The sequence below is a fragment of the Elephas maximus genome, chromosome 4 (assembly GCF_024166365.1).
Source record: "Elephas maximus indicus isolate mEleMax1 chromosome 4, mEleMax1 primary haplotype, whole genome shotgun sequence".
NCBI classification, from domain to species: domain Eukaryota; kingdom Metazoa; phylum Chordata; class Mammalia; order Proboscidea; family Elephantidae; genus Elephas; species Elephas maximus.
In genome coordinates this window covers 42,602,358-42,628,739 of record NC_064822.1, presented here as the reverse complement: position 1 = coordinate 42,628,739, position 26,382 = coordinate 42,602,358, and the positions used below count along the sequence as shown (strand labels likewise).

General features: G+C 39.9%; 1 protein-coding gene across 7 annotated transcripts in view; it reads right to left on the bottom strand.

Moving 5' to 3' along the window:
• Positions 1 to 5,612: 5,612 nt before the first annotated feature.
• FAM107B (family with sequence similarity 107 member B) overlaps positions 5,613 to 26,382 on the bottom strand; it is a 264,769-nt gene continuing 243,999 nt past the window's right edge. For all 7 annotated transcript variants that reach the window (XM_049881948.1, XM_049881954.1, XM_049881951.1 and 4 more), the window contains 3 exons: positions 20,618 to 20,801; positions 10,259 to 10,409; positions 5,613 to 9,641 (listed from right to left, as the gene is read on the bottom strand). In XM_049881948.1, coding sequence (XP_049737905.1) covers positions 9,525 to 9,641; positions 10,259 to 10,409; positions 20,618 to 20,801 — 452 coding nt within the window. In that variant the 3' untranslated portion in view covers positions 5,613 to 9,524. The remainder of the gene's footprint in view (positions 9,642 to 10,258; positions 10,410 to 20,617; positions 20,802 to 26,382) is intronic.

Genomic DNA, 26,382 nt, shown 5'->3' with positions numbered 1-26,382 from the left:
GTAAAATACTACTAGATAGGCGGGTTGTTTCCGAAAAAATTAGGAGAAATGCTGCAGTCATATCTTTGAACAACAATCACTGGGCACATAAATGTTTCTGAAGGCCAAATTTCTGGAAATATAATTGTTGGCTCAAAGGATATGTGCATTCTTAAAAGCTTTACTGAGGTCAAACTCACCATAAAAATTACCTATTTCAACTGTGCAATTCAATGATTATTGGTGTACTTACAGAGTTGTGCAATTTTAAGTCATTTCATTCTCTTCAAAAAAATTAACCTTGTGTCCATTTGCAATCAATTCTCATTCCCTCTCCCCAACCCTCAACCCCTGGCCACCACTCATCTGCTTTCTGTTTCTACAGATTTGCCTGTTCTAGACATTTCATATCAATGGAAACATACACTACATGGTCTTTTGTGTGTAGCTTTTTTCACTTAGCATGATGTTTTTATGATTTACCCATGTTGTAGCATGTATCAGTACTTCAAACCTTTTTTGTGGCTGAATAACATTCCATTCTATGGATATACCACATTTTGCTTATCCATGGATCAGTTGATGAACATTTGGGCTGTTTTCTTTTTATGTAATATGAATAATGCTGCTGTGAGCATTTGCACGCAAGACTTAGTGTGGCGTGTGTTTTCATTTATGTTGCATATGCTAAGAGTCGGAATCGACTCAACGGCACTGGGTTTGGTTTTTGGTTTTATATACCTAGAAGCAGAACTGCTGAAAAATCTAAGCTGACCTTTATTAAAAAAAAAAAACAAAAACCAAGATGTTTTCCAAAGGTCATCATTTTACATTCCTACCAACGATGTATGTGGGTTCCAATCTCTCCACATCCTCAACACTTGTTATTATCTTTTTGATCATATCCATAGTAGTGGGTATGAGAATATGTGCATTTTTCAACTGGCTTTTCTAATTTGCACTCCCACGAAAGGTATACATAATGCCTCTTTCTTTATATCCTCACCAACAATAGCTATTATTAATCTCTTTAAATTCTTTGTGAATATTTGTGTAAAATTACCTCATTGTTGTTTTAATTTGCATTATCCTGATGCTGGTGACACTAAGCATCTCTTCATATATGTTTATGAGCCATTTTTATTACTCCTGTGAATTGGCTGTTCACATGCTTTGTTCATTTTTTATTGGATTGACTTTTACAGACATTCTGCATGTAATCTAGGTATTCATTAATTTGCTGTTATTTGCTTCTATGTATGTAGTATACCTTAGTCTGTTGTCTTTAACCCTTTTATGATGTCATTAATGTACAAAAATGTTTAATCTTCACTATTAAATCTACCAGTTTTCTTCATTATAAATTTTGTATTATATCTTGCTTAGGAGAGCTTCTTTCACCCCCAGGATGATAAAAATATCCCCTTCTAACTTCTTGTAACACAGCTATAGTTTTATTTTTGTACTAAAAATTTCGATAAATTTGGCTATTATTTTTACACATGGTGTTAGATAGGGGAGCATATATTTATTTGGTTCCACTTGCCCACAACTTTTCACTGAATTGCTTATCCTTTTCTAACTGATTTGAAATTAAGATTCTACCTCAATCATAAATTAAATATGTAAATGAATCTGTTTCTGGATATTACATTGTTTCATTGACCTGTCTACTCCTGGCCCAATGGCAAACCACTTAAATTACTATTGTTTCAAAGTGTGTTTTGGTATCTGGTAGAGCAATCCCCTCTCAAATTTTTTTTTTTAAGATAACATCTGGGCTAGTCTTCGTAAGTGTAATAAAAAGGTTTCTGGTTCAATGGGACCCATTTTAAAAGAAAAATAGGTTAGAACCACAAGAGAATAAAATGGAAAAGGCAGCATGATTTCATATTCTCTTGTCCCATCACTTTTGTCCACAAGCAAATCCCTTGTGCATCCCTAGTGCCCAGATTTTTCCTTCTTGATGGATTCTCCACTGAGTGTAGCCGGGACTCCTTGAAGGACACATAATCCTATATTTTGTGTCAAGGAAAAAAAAAATCAGGATTATCTGAAACATGTTGTAGTTGTAAGAATGCTGTCAAAACTCTTGAAAGCAATACTTCACAAAACAGTAACAAAGGAATAAGATTGAAGGGCTTTCCACTGGCCAAGCGGTAACACTTTGGGCATCAAAAAAAAAAAAAAGGAAAATTATAATAAGAAATTGAGTCTGTAAAAGGCTACAAATTCAGAATGATGCTCAAAATAGAAAAGAGAGTTGTAATACAAAACAAGGATGATGATATGTTTAAGGAAGCATTCCTCTAGGTGTGTGATTTGTTTAATAATATACATGTTCATAAAGCATAGGTGTTTGTTTCTAACTTCATATACAGAAAATACAGGAATTTTGTAAGATAAAGAAACTAGAAAAACATTAAGTACAAAAAAAAAAAAAAGCTGATCACCATGTAATAACCAAGCAGAAAATGAGTCCAGTTGATCAAACATACAACAATTAGAGGATCCAACAGTATATCCAAGATAATAAATAACCAAACGGCCCCAAGAAAAGAATTCACCATGTAGGCTTGATGACCTAGGAGTCATTAGACGCATTTAGTAGACAAAATTTCAGAATGATCCCACTAATTATCAATGAGATATTGACAAGGCATAAGATAAGTTTTCAATAATGCTAATGGACAGGATCAATCTATCATACAGACAGAACAATGAGTTAGGTCATGCTGGCCATGCAAAATTAAAGCATACATCATTTCTGGGAAAGACACCAAGTTTCAAAAAATTGAATATGAAAGGCAACGTATTAAACATCTGATGACAAGGCCGGTAAAAACTGATGATAAAAAGAGACTTAGCCCGAGGCCTCTGGCTCATGGTTTCATCAGCTTGGAATGTGCTGCCAAGCCCCATATTCTAAGTAAGAACCAGTCAACAATCCAGGTTATGCACTCTCAGTTAACCTGAGGAAGTATTCCTCTTCTTTTAGGTTGATAAGATTACAAATCCAGGAAGGTCTCAAAAACAGTAAAACTGTTTTTGTCATCTGGTGCTGCTGTAACAGAAATACCGCAAGTGGATGGCTTCAACGAAGAGAAGTTTATTCTCTCACTGTCTAGTAGGTTACAAGTCCAAATTCAGGGCATCAGCTCTAGGGGAGAGGCGTCCTCTGTCGGCTCTGGAGGAAGGGACTTGTCATCGGTCTTCCCCTGGTCAGGGAGCATCTCAGCACAGGAACCTCAGGTCCAAAGGATGTGCTCTGCTCCCTGTACTGCTTTCTTGGTGGTATGAGGTCCCCATGCTTCTCTGCTTGCTTCTCTTTTTCATATCTCAAAGAGATTGACTTAAGACACTATCTAATCTTGTATATCTCATCAATATAACTGCCACTGATCCATCGCATTTCATCCTAGTGATAGGATTTACAACACAGAGGGAAAACACATCAGAAGTTAAAATGGCAGACAATCACACAGTCATACGGGGAATCATGACGTAGCCAAGTTGACAGATATCTTGGGGGACACAATTCAATCTATGACAAACTGGATCCCTAGAAGGATATGAAAGTACGTATTGCTATAATATAGTCTCTATCAGTCAGAATTGATGGCAACAGATTTGGTTCAGGCTATAATATTAAGAATGTATATTTTAATATGAAAGTAAGATAAAGCACAAATGTTGATTTTAAAAACAAATTTATGTGGACAGCGGTGGTTCAGTGGAGAATTCTCACCTTCCATGTGAGACCTGGGTTTGATTATCCGCCAAGGTACCTCATGTGCAGCCACCAGCCATCTGTCAGTGGAGGCTTGCATGTTGCTATGATGTTAAGCAGGTGCCAGGAGACCTTCCAGACTAACACAGACTAGGAAGAAAGGCCTGGTGATCTACTTCTGAAAATCAGCCAGTGTAAAGCCTATGGATCACAATGGTCTGATCTCCAAGCAATTATGAGATGGTACAGGACTGGGCAGCATTTTGTTCCATCGTGCATGGGATTGCCATGAGTTGGGGCAGACTCAACAGCAGCTGACAACGTAGTCACAACATATAAATTATTTAAAAGCCTGTTAATGATCATTGGTGTACAAGTCTTGGTTTGAGTCTCTGCTTTCAAGTCTTTTGAGCAAATGCCTAGGAGCGGAATTGCTGGGTCATGTGGTAGTTCTGTTTTTAGTTTCTTGAAGGACTGCCACACTACTTCCCACAACGGGTGTACCATTTTTGCATTTCCACCAGCAATGGATTAAAAAACCAAAACCAAATGCATTGTTGTCGAGTTGATTCTGACTCATAGTGACCCTATAGGACAGAGTAGAGCTGCCTCATACAGTTTTCAAGGAGCAGCTGGTGGATTAGAACTGCCAACCTTTTGGTTTACAGCCACTGGTCTCAACCACTGAGCCACTAGGGCTCTGTAGCGATGGATAAAGGTTCCAATTTCCCCACATCCTCACTAAGATTCATTTTCTTTTTTTTAATCTTAGCCATCCTGTTGTTGTTGTTAGGTGCCCTCAAGACAGTTCTGACCCTATGCACAGCAGAACAAAACACTGCCTGGTCCTGTGCCATCCTCATGAGTTAAGTGGTATCTCATTGTGGTTTTGATATTCATTGCAGCACTATCCACAATAGCCAAAAGATGAAATCAACTAAATGCCCATCGAGAGATGAATGGATAACAAACTGCAGTACATATATGCAGTGGGATACTATTCAGCCAATAGGAGAAATGAAGGCTTGATACATGCTACAATATGGATGGATCTTGAAGACACTGGGCTGAGTGAAGTAAGTCCACTACAAAAAGACAAAGATTGTATGACTTCACTTACCTAGGAAGACAAAAAAGGCAAAACAAAACAAAAAAAAAAATACACTGGGTATAAAGACTGAATATGTAAAATATCTCAACAATTTTCATGCTAATTACATGTTGAAATGATATTTGGACATAATCTGTTAAATTTTTTTTAAAAGCCTGTTAAATCATTGTATTCATGTTTCATGTGCTGTTTATAGAATTTGAAAGTTTCCCATGAATATCACTTTAGTTCAATCTCCTTTGTTGTGATGTGTGATTTCTGCTCTTCAAAATTTATTCTAATTTTCTTTGCTGCCTGACCCATGGCCAGGTTTTACAAATGTTCCATAAGTTCCATGCACAGTTTATTTTGGACTATGGGTTCCTATGGCCCCATTCTCCATTCTCCAAAAATCTGATCCTGTCTGCTTTCTATCTTTCAGGTATCCTCAAAGTTTCAGTTCCGCTGATATCACTCTTGCTTTGGAAACCGATTCTTCCTTTTACATCTTTTCAGACACTTCATAGGATTTGGGATGGGAGAAATGTAATCAGCATGTATTCAGTCTGTTTAGTCAATACTTCTTCCAAAGTTCTAAAGTGAACATCTACAGTAATGTTTTTAAGAAAAAAACCCACACACGTAATAAGACTTTTTTACATTTTCCTATCATGTAATGGAGAAATGCAAAGATCCTTTTTTATAAAGTACACACAAATACTTGATTATGTCTTCACAAAGAATTTACATTTTCTTTAAAAAAAAAAATTCTACACGTTTGTATCTACATTTCAATAGAATGTTACGGAGTCGTTTCCCTAAAATCCCATCACTTCTTTCGAAGCCTTAGGATGCCATGGCTGGACCTTCCGAAATAGCACAGAATCCATTTTAATGAGTTTTACGGGACATTAATTACTATGCCATCACTAATGCTACTGGGTGATCCTACCGCCCCAGAATACTGAATGGGTATAATTCATACTGGGCTCATGGGTGACAGCTTCCACTAAATAACCAAGTGTCTTTTTTTTTTTTTTTGCCAGACTCAGGCTGGCAATTCCCATCTTGCTAGGAAATCCAGGGGCAAGTGGAGAAGAGACACTCAAAACCTCACAACTGACAATCAGAATGCATTTTCAAATGACGACATAGAGCACAACTGCCTCATAGGGTTTCCAAGGAGCGGCTGATGTATTTGAACTGCTGACCTTTTTGGTTGGCAGCTGAGCTCTTAACCACTACGCCGCCAGGGCTCTGTAGTGCAATTAAATGGACTGACAGCCTCAGAACTGTCATCCTGGGAAACTGCCTACTTATCCCAGGTATGCAGGTACTGCTCACATCATTTTTGGAAGCTGTCTTCTGCAAGGGCCCTTAGAACTCATGATACAATCTCAACAGAAGCAACAAATCTTCACTCTCCTGAGTAGATAACAACTTTTTTTTTTTAAGAGTCCAAAGACATTGGGAGTTGGGTGATCAGGCTGTTTGATAATTTTGGGTTGCAAAATACAGGCATAATTATAAAATATGGAGATTTAACCCTCAAACTATTTTAGCCAATGGTATGCTGGAATCATGTGTATAGTCTCCCAAAATAACTCCTCTGAGGATAGCATTAATTTAGCTGAATAAGCAAAAATGAACAAAAATCTCATATTCACACTCCAGACATGCCATATGCACAGGCACTAAAAAAAGGGTCTTTCTCAAAATGTATCTCCCACTGTCCTACCAAGCTACCTAAAATTCAGAATACCTTCATCTGAAGAACTGACAGCTGCTGGTAAAACACCATACATGCTATGCAAAGGGTAGCATACAGAGCTATTAACATCTTACCAAGAAATTGTTTGACATAATTGCCAGCCTTGACTGACACAAAGCAATACAGCGTAACTGATTTGGGGAGGAGACTGTCAAAGTGGGCCAGTCACCAGAGGAGACCCTGGAACCAACTTCTAATCTATGAACTGAGCATAACCCCGCCCCCACCTTCAGTTCTAGGTACGCATATTAAACAGATCAGACAAACATGGTTGCATGGCCCAAGCATGTGGTGATTTTTATTAAGAATAACTTTGGTTCTATGAATTCCAACCTCAATTCTGTAATACTTTCCATTAAAAACAATTATATAAGAGCAAATACAAAAAATATTAAATTATGAAAAAAAAATTCATTAAGGCCCCCTTTATATATATTATATACACTCAAACAAGTCAAGATTTTTCAGAGTAGAAGAATAAAGTCAGCTGTTATAGCTTAGAAAGCAACACTACTTTACCTACTATGAGACTATAAAACACTGAACTATTTTAAGAAAACCACAGAGTGGAAAATGGAGCCATTTTAGTCAAAAAGTGGCTCAAAGCACAAACTGCTCTGATATGCAAGAGTCCTAGGGGTTTGGACTGTACGGTATTGAGGTGTGAGGGGTGACCAATCATCTTTTTAAACTCAGGCTTATGAGTCAAGCTGCTCTGATGACTGCAAAGAGCTTCTCTATTGTGCATCCCACAGTTTTGTCATCAAATATTACTTTACGCTATTTACAACAACGTCTTCTTTTGGCCAGACCTTGTACTACCAACTGCACGTAATTCTCCAGATTTATAAGATTGGGAAGAAAATGGTTTTGTAATTTTTATTTCCCCCACAAAGACTGAGTTCTAGGTAAATTCTAGGAACAGGATTGGTCCTTCTAAAGGACCCTGTCAGAGCCCTTGAGAATTTTATCAAGTGGCAGAGTTGCTTCAAGGGTACAGACCTAGAGATCTAAAAACCAGTTAGACAAAAGGGTATGAGACAGTCCTGAATCTTCATTTTAAAAGTCACATCATTAGTCCATATACACAAAGAAGAACTCTAGTCAATAAGCAATCAGAAGTGTACTTTAAAAATGATCAGTCATCGCACTTTCTTCTCTCAAAAGGAAGTGGGATGGAAAAAATATAGTTACCCTTCCACACTTCAACAGCGAGCTATTATAGAGCAACATTTATCTTAAGCATCTCATAGTTTATCCAAATAATACTTGCTGATGAGATAAATAATCCACTTCAGGTGTAATCGACTAACATGTTCCTCTAACGAGCAGTATATTATCACTGCATTTACTTTTATCTTGATCACATTTAAGATTGAATATGGCCCTAATCATCAACTATTAAAACTAAACTGAAGCATTCCCATAGAAAGCTATTTTCTGCTATCCTTACGAAGGACTCAAAGGCTCGGGATCCAGCTTTCTATGAGCCTCTAAAGGAAACGTAAGAAGAATCTTGAATGTAGAAATCACTGCCTGAATTGACTATATGGAGAACGTACTGAACTCACACAAATGTTTCCATCCTTCCCCGAGCAGAATGTACTCCTGCCCACACCAGCTGAATCGGATGAATTTTGCACGTGGATTTTGCTTATCTGCATAGCTCGGCCTGTACTCTGAACAGCACGCCAGCCAGGGTGAGTAAGCTGAGCAGCCTCTCCCGGCCTCGGCCCTTCCTGAGCGATGCAGTGAAGTAGTAGTCATCACCATCAGTATCAACAGCATCGTCACCACCAAGTGGTGAAACAGTCTTTCTTTACAAGAAAAAAGAAAAGGCAACGAAATCAGGAACTATTATTAATCAGCAACTTCAAAGCTTGGATTCTCATGATATTCAAAATGTACAAATACTAAAAATGTTCCAATTAAGTTTCCTTGAGACCAGCCTACATTTGCTTCACATTATTAAAATATCCACAGAACTCCTTACTACCCAGCTCCCAAGGGGAGCTTTTCCCACACTGCTCTCAGAAGAAGTGAAGAGATTTTGGTCCCTCTACTTTTTGACACTGCAGTTCGGTTATACGGACTAGTCTCCATTCTCCAAAGGCTTGGGAGAATATTTCATCTCAAAGGACTAGCTCAGCAAAAAATTTTCAAATGAAACAAAAACAAATCCTATAAGCTGCCAAAACAATAAATGGATTTACACGATATACCTTTTCTGAACTTAAATGTCACCATGTAGCATACTATTATACAGAGAACCGAAAGGAACTGAAGTAGGATCAAGATGGGTGTTTACATATTTTTGTTTACATATTTTTAACATTTCCTGCCCTATTTCTAAGTGTAAGTGCCAACAAAGATAATCACTGTGCTCAACGTTAACATTGATATTCTCTGGTGTAAATTCTAACATGGGTGAAAGCATAAATTAAACAAGAACATTTCAGGTTCTCAAAATAGGATTTACAGATATTGAATGTAACAGGTTAAATGCATTTCTGCGCCATCTAAATTATCTCATAGATGACAAAAAGAAGACTTAAACACAGTTTCTCTAACTTTTAAAAGAAAAAAGGCTCTGTGCCCCACTTAACTTGGATTGCAAGAAAAGCCAAGTAGTGCAACTCTCAAAAATGTATTCCAGTGTCCTCTTTTTTTTTTTTTTTTTAAAGTCTCTGAACACAGGTCCATTATCCCAACTTATTGTTGGTCAACGTCCTTCTTTTGGCGAATAGAACTGTAACTGTCACAGGCAATTTATCCACCCAGATTGCAAGGGGAGGAAAACCAAAACCAAATCCTTTTTTACGTAAAAATTTTCTGCTGGCTGGAATTCTCTCCAGGGCCTTCTGCCCTGAGATTAAGTGGTGAGGAGACACCTAAAGACACGGCTTCTGTGCGGTGGTGGGCTGGGACATGTGAGGTCTCTGGGCAGCCTCGACCTAGGACTCCTGGGCTTGGGCGACTTCTTGGCCTGTTCTCCTGAGATTCCCTTTTACCTTCACAAACTCTGGGGCATTTTCTTGCTCTTCTTGCAATTTCTGCTGCTCAAGTTCAAGCTAGATGAAATTCAGAAACAAGACAATTATTTGCAAGAAAAAAAAAGAAGCTTTTCAAAATACTCTCTTCCCAAAGTCCCCAACTACTTCATTTCCTAATGAAAAAAATTCTCTCCTGGTTTCTCTCTCTCTCTTTTTAATGTATGTTTCTGCAGGTAATTGTGCACAGCAGGGAAAAACAAATTCTGCACAGTAGGGGAAAACCAATTCTGCACAGCAGGGGAAAACCAATTGGTTGTTACTCCAAACAACCCCAAGAGATGACAAAGAATCTAAAACTCAAGTCTAAGAAAACAAAACACTGAGATCAACACCACAGTTGCTCTGGATTCTTAGTGAAGTTAAATTTCATTACATTGCCTGAAATCCCAACACTCTGCTGTGAAGTCAATGACATTTCCCTGGTTTTGGCTTTGCCTCCTGGATCTCCGTTAGGTCCTCGATAGAATCCTTGTGTCATCCTTGAATGTGTTTTACCCCATCTGCTGACATTTCATCTCAGATCTTTCTTTCATGGTATATACGTTTACATTTGACGTGTCTGATAAATCCTGCTTGCTCCAACATTCCTATTTCTCAGGACAAAAAAGGACGGACTTCACCTGAATCACCCCTACCTGCTCCAACTTCTGTTGCCGTTTTAATAGTTCTATTTCCAAGTCAGATTTCTTCTTTTGTGCTTCTTCTTCCTTCTGCTTTATTACTTGGTCGCGTTTTCTCTTTTCCATCACTTTCTGCAGTTCTGGTTTATTCTGAGGGGCAAGACCCCTGCAAAAAAAGCATTAACAAAAAGTATTTAAAAAAATATCTAATCTAATGGACACATTTTTCACATCAACAGAAATTTAAAGTATCAGCCATAGAAAAAGGGCCTAATAAATTAGCATGACTGTAATATTTACTACAAAGCTAACGAGTTAATAGACTACACTGGTAGTCTCAAAAATTCATAAGCATGAAAGGGCAAAAGCATCTTCCAAAAGACTATGGAAAATTCATTCATTCCAATACTAATGTGTTGAGCACCTACTGTGTGTAGACAAAGGAGGCTAGTATGGGTAGGGATGGTAAGGCTGGGAAGGCCAAGAACAAGGTGCTCAAACTATGGGTATTATGCATACCAGATGGAGGTGCCCAGAATATGAGATGGCTCCACCTGGAGTTTTGGAGAAAGCTTCCTAAGACCTAGGCCCTGATCCCAGGTATTAAATGTAACCTAGAAACCCAGGCTGTTACAGAAATTTAGACAGCAAAATGACCCTGGAGACCTCTTTCAATCCTCCGTTGCTCAGATCTGAAAGAGGGTTCTTGTGTATCTAAAGGCATGCCCAAAGTTATATACACCACTCGTGAGTGGTAGCAGCAGTCATCTTCCTGCTCCCAGTCCACAGTCCATTGCTCCTTTCACCTAACCTGTTTCAGATGCACAGTTTATTATTTACAAGTCAAGCTTCTGGAAAGTTCTGTATTTCTGAGAGATAAATGAGGCTGCCATCTCTTCAAATGGGGAGAAATAAAATTTAGGCCACTCACTAGCAACCTTCCATCTAAATTGTCTGAGGCAAGACAAGGGGAAGGCATTCATTAGCATCTCAAGTGAGATTTCAGACCACGTTTAATTTCTAACTAAACCAAAAGACCAAACCTACTGCCGTCAAGTCGATTCTGACTCACAGTGAACCCTGCAGGATAAATCAGAACTGCCCATAAGGTTTCCAAGGCTACAGTATTTATGGAAGCAGACTGTCACATCCTTCTCCCACGGAGTAGCTGGTGGGTTCAAGCCACATCTTTGGGTTAGCAGCCGAGTGCTTAACCACTGTGCCACCAAAACAAAAAAAGAAAAACCCAAATTCACTGCCATCAAGTTGATTTCGCCTCATAGCGACACTATAGGACACAGTGGAAGTGCATCATAGGGTTTCCAAGGCTGTAACCTTCACTGCAGCAGATTGTCACATCTCTCTCTCTCTCTGGAAGACCTGCTAGCTAGGATTCTCCTTTTCCCTATTTCCCCTGTACTTCCGTAGCATTTCTCCAGTCCCGGCTTTCCAAGGTGCTGACTTTGCCAGCCTACCTCCTCCTCATTGTCTTAATTACTTTAGCCAGGCTCCACTAGCTCTTAAGTATTCTCAACTTGATATTAAAATTTACTAAGAGCATTTAAAATAAAAATGAAACAAAACCACAGAACAGGAGAAACAGTACAAATTTCAGGCAGCAGAGGGTGTAAGTAACGATTACTTGCACATACTGGCATGTATGCACACATACACCTGACAAGGATTCATGCTTTTCTGGACTGCAGGAAATGAGCACGGCTGAATCACCCTGCGGCTCAGAGACCGGCCCTGCATCCCACCCCCACCTTCCTGGTGATGGCTGCTAGTCTTTCGACCTCGGTGGTTGTTCTCTAAACTACTTCAAATCAACTAATGTGACTAATCAACTTGGAGTCATTTGAATAACTGTTAAACCAAATAATTTCAGAAGTATGTGCTCTGGTGATAAATTTAACATCATACTCATCTCAGTATCTTTCAAATTAACACTATCATATCTGTATGCTAATCCTTACTTTCATTGTTACCGTTGTTGCTAGGTGCCTTCAAGTTGGTTCTGACTCACAGTGACCCCTGGTGACAGAGGCGAACTGCCCCATAGGGCTTCCTATGCCCGTGCAGTAGTGAAGAGCTATAGTTGCTAGCCAAAAGGTCAGCAATTCGAATCTACCAGCCGCTCCTTGGAAATCCTGTGGGGCAGTTCTACTCTGTCTTATAGGGTCACTATGACTATGAGTCAGAATCTTTATGGGAGCAGACTCCCCCGTCTTTGCTCCTGTGGAGCCGCGAGCGCGTAAGCATTGTACTGCCAGGGCTTCCTTCACGCTGGTTTAACTAATTATACTTAAAAAAAAAAAAAAAACTCTGGCATCTCTCCTACCTACATATTTTTTTTTAATCACATGAAAAAAAATTTTATGTCACTGTTGTTTACGATATAAAAGTCAGGTATTACTGAAGATAAAGAAACACACAGTCCCAGTAATATGTATGTCCCTACTTCATTAGCAGAACTTTTGGTAAAAAATAAAAATATCAAATTCAGTCAAGACTCCAGTGAAACAAAAACGGCAGGTTACTTTTATGACTTCATTTGTTTCAGGTATTAAATGGTATTGGGGGGCAGAAGCATAGAAATAATATTCTGAAAATTAAATCCTTCATCAGCCCCATAAAAGATGCTTATGAGTACTTTAACAGCTCAAAAGAAATTGTTTTTAAATAATCTGAGTGAAGACCCACTTAGTTTGACGACTGTCACAAGCCTCAGTATGAGGCTACAGATATAATTAAGGGGGTTAAATTTTAGGATTAAGAATTTAGCATAATTTAAACTTCAAACATTTTTCTTTCCCTATATTTCAAAGGCAAAATTAACTTCAACTCTTATTAAATTCTTCTGTATTATGCAAAAGCTTCTGAACAAAATTTGATATATGACACATTAAGCTGACATTCCATCATAACACGTGAATGGGTTTAACTATTACGCAGTATTCATTTTTTGTTCAAAGATCCCATACAATGGTGACAGTGAGATAAAATATTTAGTAACAGGAAACTCAGGAAAAATTGAGCGTTTATATGATAAATGCTCTACACTTAGAACATCTAGAAGTCATAAAAACTTAGTTAATATTTTATTATGGTGGATCACTTAATTTTCTGCACTGAATGGAAAAAGGCAAGTACTGCCCACATGATTCTCTAAAACTGGATCAGATGTGCAAAGCTATTTTCAAGACTGAAATAAAGTTCTCCAAATTTTATAACAATTACAGTATCATTGCCCTTGCATGAGAACAGTTGATTCTCTTTGATTCTAGCATGCATAACTAATGAGTAACGTTAATATCTATACAGAGGGACCAGTCCCTGGAGACATCATGCTTGGTAAGGTAGAGGGTGAGCAAAAAGAGGAAGACCCTCAATGAGATGGATTGACACGGTGGCTGCAACAATGGGCTCAAGCGTAACAACGATTGTGAGGATGGTATAGAGCCAGCCAGTGTTTCGTTCTGTTGTACGGAGGATCACTATGAGTCAGAACCAGCTACATGGCACCTAATAATAACAACAACGTATGACTCACGAGTGCTCAAATCCTGGTGGCTTTATAGCACCCAAGACCAACAGGTACTCCTCAGTCAGCTTTCTGAACATGGGGCTCCTGTGACTGCTACACTGGGCACAGTCAATTTTTTAAATTATTTAAAATGACTATGTGCTCTTTGCAAAGAATATACATACGTAAAATAAAAAGCGAAAGCACATCCAACATCCCCCGTTACACAAATCACGGGAGCAACATTTACAGCCTATTCAATGAGAATTGTACAAGGTAGAAGCCCTGCGTCCTCACCCCTTCCTATTCCTGTACCAGAGAACACTGTTACTCAGAGTGTGGCTCCTGTTCCCCCACCCTCTGCGCCTGCTCATGCATACAGCCCTCTCTTACCCTTCTTCACACCTGCACCAGCCAGCACAGTACAGAAGTGTCATGATTTTGTCACTCCTCTAACTGACCAACATTTAGGTCGTTTCCATTTTTTTTTCGCTATTAGAAACACTGAGACAGTAAACTACCTTGTACATTTATATTTGCACTCTTACACAAGTATTTCCATTGGCTACATTCACAGAAGAAGAATATCTGGCTAAGCGTCTGCACATTTTACATTTTTACACGTATTGCCAAAATGCCTTCCAGAATGACTTTGACAATTTATAATCCAATCCCACCACCAGTGTGCGAAACGTACAGGCAACTCTTAAAGGTATACTTCACGTTTCACATAAATCACTAAATACACCCAGGGGCAGTGTGGAAGAGTCCACGTTCATTCCATTCGTTCTACCCCCACCTGAACTCCCAGTGCACTTAAACCCACATAAATGAGATTTCCTATCACCTGGGAAAGCACTTAGCCAAAGGGAAGGTTGGGCTCAAACCATAAGAAAACCTGCTCGCCTGCTCACCCAGTCGAACAGCTCTCAGCCTAATTTTTTTTCCCAGGGGGTAGGCGTAGTTTGCATTTATCTTTATCTCTCATCTAGTTTGGCCTGCCTCCTCTACATTGCTGGCTTAGCCATTCTTCTCTGCTGGATACAAATGCAAGTACTTCTATCCTGTATCACTAGAACTTCGCATCTTTTTCCATGTTGCACATCAGCCAAGTTTTTATTGAGGAACTGTTTGTCTAGAAAAGCATGGCAAAAGACGACCAACTAAAAACACAGGAGCAGTCTATTTTGAAAGTAGAAACCAAAGCACCAATTTCAGGGATGTGTTTAAGTCGATGATCATTCTGTTTACCTAAAACAGTATTCTTTATACAGTACTAAATTCTATTTTCTAAATTATATTAGAAATATTATTGATTTTTTTAAGACCTCTTCAACACTGGTCTTTCAACAAAAAAAAAGCCTCTTGAAATCTGTCTTTTTATGCCATCCAGAACATCTATAGAACCTGACAACCTGACAAAGGATCTTAACTATCAGACCTATTAGTAAACTGTGACCAGATCCGAATTCAAACAATTTTAACCTGAAACTTAGCTGGGTCCAAAAGATAGTAAACAGAGGGGCTATATTATACAATTGAAAGAGCCTTGCTGAGTTCGAAGACTGTCATGGATTGATTTGTGTCCACCCAAAATATGTGTCAACTTGGCTAGGCCATGATTCCCAGTATTGCATGATCGTCCACCATTCTGACATCTGATGTGATTTTTCTGTGTGCTATCAATCTTACCTCTATGAGGTTAATGAGGCAGGATTAGAGGCAGTTATGTTAATGAGGCAGGACTCAATCTACAAGATTAGGTTGAGATGTAAAAGAGAGAAGGGGGGCCTCCTATCACCCCGAAAGCAGAGCTGGGAACAGGGCGCATTCTTTGGACCAGGGTCCCTGCACTGAGACACTCCTAGACCATGGGAAGATTGATGACAAGGACCTTGTACCAGAGCTGATGAGAGAGAAAGCCTTCCCCTGGAGCTAGCACCCTGAATTCAGACTTTCAGCCTCCCAGACGGTGAGAGAATAAATTTCTCTTTGTTAAAGCCATCCACTTGTATTTCTGTATAAAAGCCCTAGATAACTTAGACAAAGACCTGTGAGTATTTGTTCTCCTAAGCAGTGGGCTTGCATTTATCTTGTGATCTCTTAAAAACTGTTAAAAAAAAAAAAAAAAAAACTCTTTGAATTAACTACTACACAGCTTTGAGCCAATGTGTGGCTATTTCAAACAAAAGTACAAGGCTCCATGTAAAACTTGTTTTGTGTTGATCTCACTTCTGACTTCCTCTCATTTCCCCACCACCTTTTCTAATTTTTATTATTACTGTATTTGATTATCTCTATAAATTCCCTTAAATCCTTTGTTTATTTCCAATCTTCCATTCCAAAAAAATACCATAGTGTGATCTTGGGAAGATCCCATAACTTGTCACTGAGTTTTCTCTTGACTCGTGTATCAAAGTGTGATGATATCAATATAACACATAGTACGTTATGAGAAAGACCACTGGATAACATAATATATGGGAAGGCCCTGTATAAACTGTAGAAAACATACTTCCAGTACAGAATCAAGTATGGTTATTCCTTAACCAAAATACACATTCCTGATGTGCTGCTTCCCATTATTTTAGAAATAAATTTTTTCCAAAATTTTAGAAATAAAAATCCTACAGTCTCTAAAAAGGTGTATGTGACAGATGATGAATAAAAGGGAAGAAACTGCTTGAGAAGTTTTCACTCTGAAACCAGCTGTATTTCTAATGAGGACTTTACCAAACTAATATTTTACCTTGAAAAACCCAAAGACATAGAATGAGATACACTCATTTGATTCTGAAACCTGTCTTTTCCCTCTCTCTCTCTTCTAAAATACACTTCCAGTCAGACCAGAACCTTTCAAGGAGAAAAGGAAAAAACAACAAATTTCCAGATGATGCCACATGGGAAGTAGAAGACGGATGGGACTAACATTTAATTGTGCATTTATTATATGCCAGGTACCTTAGTAGGTATTTATACATGCTCTTTAATTTTTATAAGACTGTCTTATTCTCTACTTTGTAGATAGAAAAACAGACCTCAGGAGGTGGAGACCTTGTCCAAAATCACAAAGCTAGATCAAGTTAAATGGTGAATCAGGATTCATACCATTTCTCTCTGGCCTGAAAGCCCATGTCCTCTCTATACCATGGAAACTTCAGGGAACACCAGCATTTTCCCTTACCAGTGGAGATGGACCTGGCTAGAGCCAGCAGTGCAAACAAGGCAAAGAAATTGTGGCCCAGAGAGAGACAGGAGAAAGGAGATATATTTTCAGTGAATGTGCCTATCCCTTTGCTGTGGAGTGGATTCCGACTCATAGCAACTCTATTCTAGACAATTTGGAAATGAGCTCCAGTGCACAGACCTATAAATTTTACAGAGATGTGACCCAGACTACTAAACATAGTCCTACAGCCTACACTTCAGACAACATTTATTCTGCCGATTTTTTGATTTTACCTTTTCCTCTATTCTGACTTGGGAGTCTTTTTCACCGTTTTAACATTTAAAAAAAAGAGTTGGAGCTAGAATGTTTATACAGACCAACCACATCCCCACCCTCATTTTACAGATAAGGGAACTGACTTTCAAGAGGTAAAGACCATCAGAAAATCCTTCACTGGCCACTGTTACTCTGTTTTGGATCTTCCCAACAAAATGCAGACACAACTTCCTAGGCAGGAGTGCTTCCAAACTCTGTGGGCTATTTACAAACTTATTTTGTCCTGTTTTGCTTTGAGGATGATGATGCCGAATTTATTATTTTTTCATTTGTGTGACAAAGAAGCTAAAGCACATTCACAAAAAATCAAATTTGTATTTGACTAAAAAATTAATCCAACAGTACCACAGCGTATGCTGGGGTAAAGAGGGGTAAGCCACATTCCCACTGTCTAGGAGAGATGTATTTACAAAGACTTCCTGGGACAGGAGTTACTAGTTCTGGCATGGGTGCACTCAGAAAAAAACCAAAAATTCCCCAATCATTTTTATTTTTTATTAGGCATCTCCTCCAAAACTTAATGTTTAATTGGTCTATATATGTTTCATTTTCAGTTGGATGTATACCTACCTTTCATCAGGGTTTAGGAAAAAGGGGTGAATGGATGATCTTATACTCCCATCACTCAAACCAACTGCTTCATTAAAAAAGATCTCAAAAGATTTCTAAATAAAACTTAATTGTCTTAAATAAAGTAACCTTGTATCCTATTAAGGAGCCCTGGTACAACAGTAGTTAAGCGCTCGGCTGTTAACTGAAAGGTCATCAGTTCAAACCCACCAGCCACCAGCTGCACCTTGGAAGAAAGATGTGGCAGTCTGCTTCCATAAAGATTACATCCCTTGAAACCCTATAGGGCAGTCTCACTCTGCCCTGTCGGGTTGCTATGAGTCAGAATCGACTCGACAGCAACAGGTTTTTGAGTTTGTTATCAGGTGCCATCAAGTTGATTCTGACTCATAGCGGCCCTATGAACAACAGAATGAAATGCTGCCCGGTCCTGTGCCATCCTCACAATCCTTGTTGTACTTGAGCCCATTGTTGCAGCCATCTGGGTTGAGGGTCTTCCTCTTTTTCACTGACCCTCTACTTTACCAAGTATAATTGATCCCTCCTGATAATATGTCCGATGTACAGGAGACGTAGTCTTGCCATCCGTGCTTCAAAGGAGCGTCGTTCTTGGTTGTACTTCTTCCAGAACAGATTTGTTCGTTCTTTTGCCAGTCCATGGTATATTCAGTATTCCTCGCCAATACCACAACTCAAAAGCATCAGTTCTTCAGTATTCCTTATTCATCGTCCAGCTTTCACATGCATATGAGGCAACTGAGAACACCATGGCTTAGGTCAGGTGCATCTTAGTCTTCAAGGTGACATCTTTGCTTTTCAACACTTTAAAGAGGTTTTTGCAGCCAATTCACCCAATGCAATGCATCTTTTGATTTCTTGACTGCTGCTTCCATGGGTATTGACTATTGATCCAAGTAAAATGAAATCTTTGACAACTTCAATCTTTCCTCCATTTATCATCATGTTGCTTACTGGTCCAGTTTTGAGGATTTTGGTTTTCTTTATGTTGAGGCATAATCCATACTGAAGGCTGTGGTCTTTGATCTTCGTCAGTAAGTGCCTCAAGTCCTCTTCACCTTCAGCAAGCAAGCAGGGTTGTGTCTCCATGTAATGCAGGTTGTTAATGAGTCTTCCTCCAATCCTGATGTCCTGGTTCCTCTTCATATAGTCCAGCTTCTCAGATTATTTAAAATGCTCAGCATACAGACTGAAGAGGTATGGTGAAAGGATACAACCCTGAAGTACACGTTTCTTGACTTTAAACCATGCAGTATCTCCTTGTTCTAGTCAAACAACTGCCTCTTGGTCTACGAACAGGTTTCTCACGAGCACAATTAAGTGATCTGGAATTCCCATTCTTCGCAATGTTACCCATAATTTGTTATGACCCACACAGTTGAATGCCTTTGCATAGTTAATAAAACACAGGTAAACATTTTTCTTGTATTCTGTCTTCAGCCAGGATCCCTCTGACATCAGCAATGATATCTCTGGTTCCACGTCCTCTTCTGAATCTGGCTTGAATTTCAGGCAGTTCTCTGTCAATGTACAGCTACAGTCGCTTTTGAATGATCTTCAGCAAAACTGTACTTGCATGTGATATTAATGATATTTTGGATTTGGTATCCTAATAAATAAAGTAACCTCGTATCCTCAGCAATCCCAGTCTACTGGCCCTACCCAAAATCACTTAAAAAAGCAGGGTACGTCAGCCCAACATTCAAAATTATTTATGGCACAGATGGGGCTCAGAAACTGTTTACAAATATAAGGTAAATGTTTTGCTCCTCCCCCTAAAAATTAATAAAAACAGAAATGATGACAATAGTCATTTAAAATGCTACTCAAAAACAAACCAAAAAAAAAGCATGTTCTTATGTATTGCTAAGTTTAATGCATCTCTAGGGACTTCTCTCTGCTACGTACAAATGTTAAAGCAGGCAGTATTTTTATCTGATCCCTACACTTTTCCAAATGTAAAGGAACTATTCAGAGATTTTACAATTTTAAGAATGTATTTCTCTTCTACTTGAAAGACTCTCTTCCACCTTTAATCCACTCTCTTCCATCCAAATTTTAAAATATGCACTCATTTCAGAAGGGGAAACAGGACGCAGAGCTCGGAATGTCACAGAGAGTGGCAGCTGCAGGGGGCTTTACTCTAGGCTGGAGTTGTAACCTGGCTCAAGGATGCTAGAAGAAATAAAGAAGTCTTAATAAAATATGGAAGGAGCCCTAGTGGCACAATGGTTAAGCACTCGGTTGCTAACCAAAAGGTTGATGGTTAGAACCCACCCTAGTGGCTCTACAGGAGGAAGACCCAGCAACCTGCTTCTATAAAGATTAAACCCCAAACCCACTGCTGTCAAGCCGATCCTGACTCAAACCAACCCTAAAGGACAGAGCAGAACTGCCCCATAGGTACTTTGAGGCTGTAAATCTTTACAGAAGTACACTGCCATCTTTCTTCCATGGAACAGCTGGTGGGTTTGACCCACCAACCTTTTGGTTAGCAGCCTAATGCTTTAACTACTGTACCACCAAAGCACCCAGTAAAGATTACAGTCTAGGAAATCCTATGGGGTAGCTCTACTCTGTCACATGGGCTCACTGAGTTGAAATCAACCCAACATCACCTAAGAACAACAATAGTCAAGAAAAGAAAAGAAATCTTTGAAGCCTTTGAAAACATAAATAAAATTAAATCTAATTATCTTAAAAGTCTCCTAAGGACTTCACTCAAGTTTCAACTTTGCTCAAGAAACCATCTTACCTTTTTTGATTCATAAGAAGTTCTCGGTGAAGATCTTGATGGTTCCGGGATGTTTTGACAGGATTGATTAGTTTCTGGGGTCTAATTAGTTCAGGATTGTCATCTTCTATATAGTCTGGCTCAGCCATGATGTTTCTTGGAATGAGATATGAGTCCTTAAGGTCAGTATCCTCAAATGGGCTGTCTGAAATAGAAAGATGAGAAATACACATTTGTAGTCCTTTTCCTAAGACTTCTCTCACAAGTGCTGAGGCCCAGGACAGATGTGCACAGTATATGACACTAAAAAATGTCATCATCCCGGTCCACTTCTGTACTTCACACAGAAACCTGCTAAAGCTTTCTCAAGGTGACTGGGGAGTACAAGGTAAGAGAAGAGTGTCCCCATTGTTCTGTGTTGCCTGTGACTAAACAAGAGGCCAGACAACTGGGCCATAGTTGCAGCATGAGTCATGATCAATCACACCTTGGAGTTTCAGGTCACATGAGGTGCTTCCTCTACCACGTCTGTCTTAACATCTACATAATCACAATTAGCACGTGGGCACCAGGTCCAGGTCCTATACTGCTTCCTTCTGCCCCAGCAAATGAATATGGACTATAAATGTACAAGGAGCCCTGGTGACACAGTGGTTAAGAGCTCAGGCCGCTAACCCAAAGGTCGGCAATTGAAACTCACCAGTCGCTCCATACAAGGAAGATGTGGCAGTCTGCTTCCGTAAAGACTAAAGCCTGGGAAATCCTATGAGGCAGTTCTACTCTGTCCTATCTATCGGGTCAATATGAGTCAGACTCAACTCAACAGCAACGGGTTTGGTTTTTGGTATAAACGTAACAAAACCTGACCACCCTGTATCAACAACGAGGGGGTTTCTAGAGCCCAGAGTAGTGCTTCTTACTCTGTGGCGCTGACTGTCCTCCTTCTCCCTGTACTTGAGTGCCTTCTGGGCTGCATTCTGTTCCTATCCTCTCAGGTCTTTCCTCAGATGTCACCTTCTCAGAGAGGCCTGACCTCCTGACACCCTGTTTAACAACACTGCAATCCCACCCCGACCCCCAGCACTTCCCCGCTTTATCACCACTACAGGTCTTATGTAGAGCATAAGGAGCTCCGGTGGCACAGCCATTAAAGCGTTCAGCTGCTAACCAAAAGGTTGACAGTTTGAATCCACCAGCTGCTCCATGGGAGAAAGATGTGGCAGTCTGCTTCTGTAAAGATTACAGCCTTGGAAACCTTACGGGGCAGCTCTGCTCTGTCCCTAGGGTCAGTATGAGTCGGAATCAACTCAACAGCAACTGGTTTGGTTTGGCTCTACCCTCAGTGCCTAGAACAGTGCCTGGTTCATGACATACACTAGTAGAGGGAACGGTAGTTTTTTCCTACCCTGTAGAGTCGCTATGAGTTGGAATCGACTTGACAGCAATGGGTTTTAGTTTTTTGGAGGGAAGGGAGGGAGGCTGGTTTGTAGAAGAGCCTTCTGTTAGCTTTCTGCTGTTGTTATTGGGGGAACTGTGGAGGAATAGCTATTACTGGAGTGTGTCAGAAAGAACAACTCAATGCTAACACCTGGACAAAATCACTTAACCTTTCTGGGCCTTGGATTCCTGAGCAGTAAAATAAAAGGGGCAGATGAGGACCCCTACAGTCCCTCCTCCCGTTTGTTTTTTAATTGCTCATTCTTGTTCAAGTGTGTGTCTCCTCTCCAGTGAGAGAGGCTCCTGGAGAACAGAGTGTATGTCCCCCTCTCCTTACGCCCCTGTAACTAGCTATCTAGGGCAGCGTGCAACTCTAAAGGCTGCTCCATGAGTATCTGTTACATTTGATGAAGACAGGAGAAAAAAAGCAATGGCAGCAAGAGCTGGAACAAGCCTGGTGGCTCATCAGCTGGAGACAGGCCCTGCCGGTCCACTGGTGAGCATCCAACTGCTGTAGAGCACATAGCTTGATGCGGACCCCATCCCTGCTCCCCTGCCCCCCAAATACACCTGGCAAATATTTCTAAATAATTAACACAGCATTTTATGCTTCCTTGTCCTTGTATGACGATATTATCTTTCAAACCAAAAATCAGACACAGAGTTTGACAACCAGGCAGAATATCTGCCTTGGACCTTCCCTAGAAAATCCAGAGCACCTGATTACTAATTCTCTGGCTACTTCTGTGCCACAAACACTAAGAGCCTGCTAAACACTGTTGAAAGGGCTATGGGTCAGCTCCGAGTGGCTGCAGTGGGCAGTTAGCAAAGGTGCAGCAGGAGAGCTGGAAGGCCTGCCTGGAGGCCCTGGTTTCACGTTCTGAGGTGGAGAGGCTCCCTGGAAGTTTTTACACCACTGAATAATAACATCGAATTGCATTTCAAACAGTATGCATTGAAAACCACTACCTGAGGGGAACTCAGCCTTTAATTTCAACAACTGGTAGTGATTATAGTAAAGTCCACTATCTCAGAAGATAAGGAAATTCCATCCTTAGGGATAGCATTTGATACTTGCTGTTCGTATTTTTCCCTTTCAAAGGTTCATTCTGGGGCCCAGCTCTATGCTGATCCCAGATTCTGTGCGTTAACTGCTTCCCAGACAGAGAAATACCATTCCCACTGAAAAATTTCACAACTTGGCTAACAAAACAAACATTTATTGCAGCTGAGTTTCCCCATCATCCTGTTTTAGCTCAACTATTGAATCTCAATGCTACCAGGAGTTCATCTGCATATTACCCCATCAAAAAGATAAAATTCAAAATTTAATCCTGAGATTTAAAAACCAGAATTTAGAGATTAAGCTACTTTTCATGTTTACCTAAGCACTTAAAATCTAATCCTACAGAGAAGTACTAATAATTCAAATCTTTTTATAACAATCTCCTGAACTATGATAACACATACAGTTTGCAGGTATATTATATACCAACCAAACACCGAACAATTAAATTTCTGAACTGCTAAAACAACTTCTGGAAAGTTAAAAATAATTCCAACGCATTCTTTAAGAGAATTTGTTTCCCAGGCTGTGCCTGGCAGATTCTAGAAACCCTCTAGCAATACCCTGTGCAGTTCAAGGTACATGAGATTGCAGGCAGGCCAGCTCCAGGCCTGGGTTAGCCTGACAAGAGAAGGGCACTCCTTAAAAAAAAAAAAAAAATTTTTTTTTTTTTTTTAGATCCACCTTAATCTCCCCCTCCTCCTGTTCCCAGCCAGGGAGAATGAACCTGAGGAGAAAAGTACCAGAGGAGCATGACTAAAGTGGGAATTTCTCCCAAATAGCAAATGACTTCGTAAAACAAGCTCCTGACTTGCCCAGCCCCGGGGCAAATTTAAAAATTCAGTCTTGGACCAGGAAGACAGTGAACCCATGTGGTAACCAAAAGCATTGGACAAGGGACCAGGGGACCTTGGTGGCCACAAACACTACACCAAGGCGTAAAAACAATACCTAACCAGAGCAATCTGGCACAGGCGGAGACATGTTTTTCACAGTCTGCTCAGCCCCACTACTGCTGGAGAAAACCCCCCTTTGGCTCCCTAGGCCAGCCATTTAAAAGAACATGGAAACTCTCAATAAATTTTCCACAAATATGCTGCTGCACAAATGCCAAACAGTGATGCTCTTGGGAAAATATTAAACTTATCTTCTCATCAGTTTTATCATCCCCAAAATATGCACTTTTTCCAAATAAGGCAAATATTTCGTATTTAGAAAATGGGAACGGAGGAGGGAGAGATTACTATCGAGGGGAAGAAACATCAGAAACAGAGAATATACACCAAATTTAAACTGGCCTGGGTGAGACAGGACCAGTCAGTAGGTGGCGATAATACCGCAACGACTAGATGCCAGGAGTTAGAACGAGTATTCCCATAACGACAACCAGGGGGAATGGCAGTGATGCCTCGCCCTGACCCTCAGCACCGTTTGTAAAAGTACACACCAAGGGCGTTTTGTCACTTAGAGATACCCCACAAAAGGAATCCATTTTGGAGTCACTGTGTATCTGCCTCATGGCAAATGGCTGGATGTCAGAACGGAACTGTGCCCCACAGCGTCTTCAGTGGCTGACTTTTAGGAAGTAGGCCACCAGGGCCTTCCTCCAAGGTGCCTTTGGGTGAATTCGAACCCCCAACCTTTCGATTAGCAGTCAAGCATATAAACCAAGTGCCTGGGTGGTGTTTGGTTGCTAACTGAAAGGTTAGAGTTCAAGTCCACGAAGAGAAGCCTCAGAAAAAAGGACAGGCAATGTACTTCCAAAAAAACAGTCGTTGCAAACCACATGGAGCGTAGCTCTACTCGGACACATGAGGGGTCGCCATGTCGGCATCAACTCAGCAGCAACTGGGTTTTGCTTTGATTCGGGGTTTTTCTTTTTTTGGTGTATTTGCCCTAGATGTTGCATATGTATAGCTTTTTGCCATCATTTAATGTTCACATCACAGCCCTGTGAGAATTATTATTCCCCACAGCCTCCAAATGAGGCTCCAGAGCCACAAGAGCACGGGCCCTGGATCAGGCCAACTGGGTCCAAATTCCAGCTTTCTCGTTTACTGTGAGGGGTGACCTACGGCAAGTCTCAACTGTTTAAGAAGGAGTGACAGGTTATCCCACAGCGTTGTTATGAAGAATAAATGAGAAATGCATACAAAACACAGTTTCTAAAACAAGGAATGTCGTGTTTTATTAGTGCTGTCCCTGGTAACAAATAACAGTAAGTTAGTAACAATAACACTGTTTATCACTGCCCGAGTTGCAGTTGCGCAGCTGGTAAGCGGGCAGGACAAGTACTTGAGCTTGAGCCTGATTCCCAAGGGATGTTCTTAAGCATTAGGTACAGAAGACACATTTTCTTAAAACGTATAAATGTTTTTATAATCATGTTCACAGTGGGACTAATTCGTAATTGCCAACTGGGAACAACCCAAATGTCCTCTAACAATAGGATAGATAAATTGTAGTGTGTTTATATCATGAAAACACTATGCAGTAACGAAAATGAACAAACTACAATTACGCTTAGCAGCAAGAGCATCAACAGGGCCAAAATCTCACAAATATAATGTGCTACATTGTAATAATTTTGTTATTTCATCCATTTTAAACCATGTTTAGTCCATGAGAAGTAATGGGGTACAGCGGAAAAGACCACAAGGTTTGAAGACCACCATTCTGCATTTCAATCTCAGTTCTGTCACTTAACAGATACATGATTTTGTAAAGAGTTTTTTCTTTTTTTTTTATTTTACCTAAGTCTTGATTTCCTCAAGCTGTAAACTGGAGACTGCCCATCTACTTTTGCAGGATTATTGTACGCATTAAGGAAAACTTATGGAAATTTTCTACCATACAAATACCTTCTAGCTTACAAATGCCCAATGCTTTGCTAAAAATAGGACTTTCCTATATTGCCTAGTTACATCAAGCTTTGGTTTGGGGTTTATCTTTTTTTGGTGGATTTGCCCTAGATGTTGCTCAAAGCCAAAGTAAAAGAAAAAGCGATTCTTAAGTAATCTGGCTTTGCTAGAAAATTAGAGAATTCAAACTAACTAGAAAATGTTGGAAGATGAAAATGAAAACAAAGACACTCTGGAGTTATGAGGAAAAGAAGTTTCTAGGTAGAACAAAACTAACATAAAATAAAAATACATTAGGTTGCTGGAGTAAAGAAGGGGTAAAAATGGTTTAAGAGATGAATAAAATCCTTTGAGGGCCCTTAGCCAACTATTACATCCCCTTGGCAGGAGGCTGACACTTCGTGATTTTTTTACTCAAATAC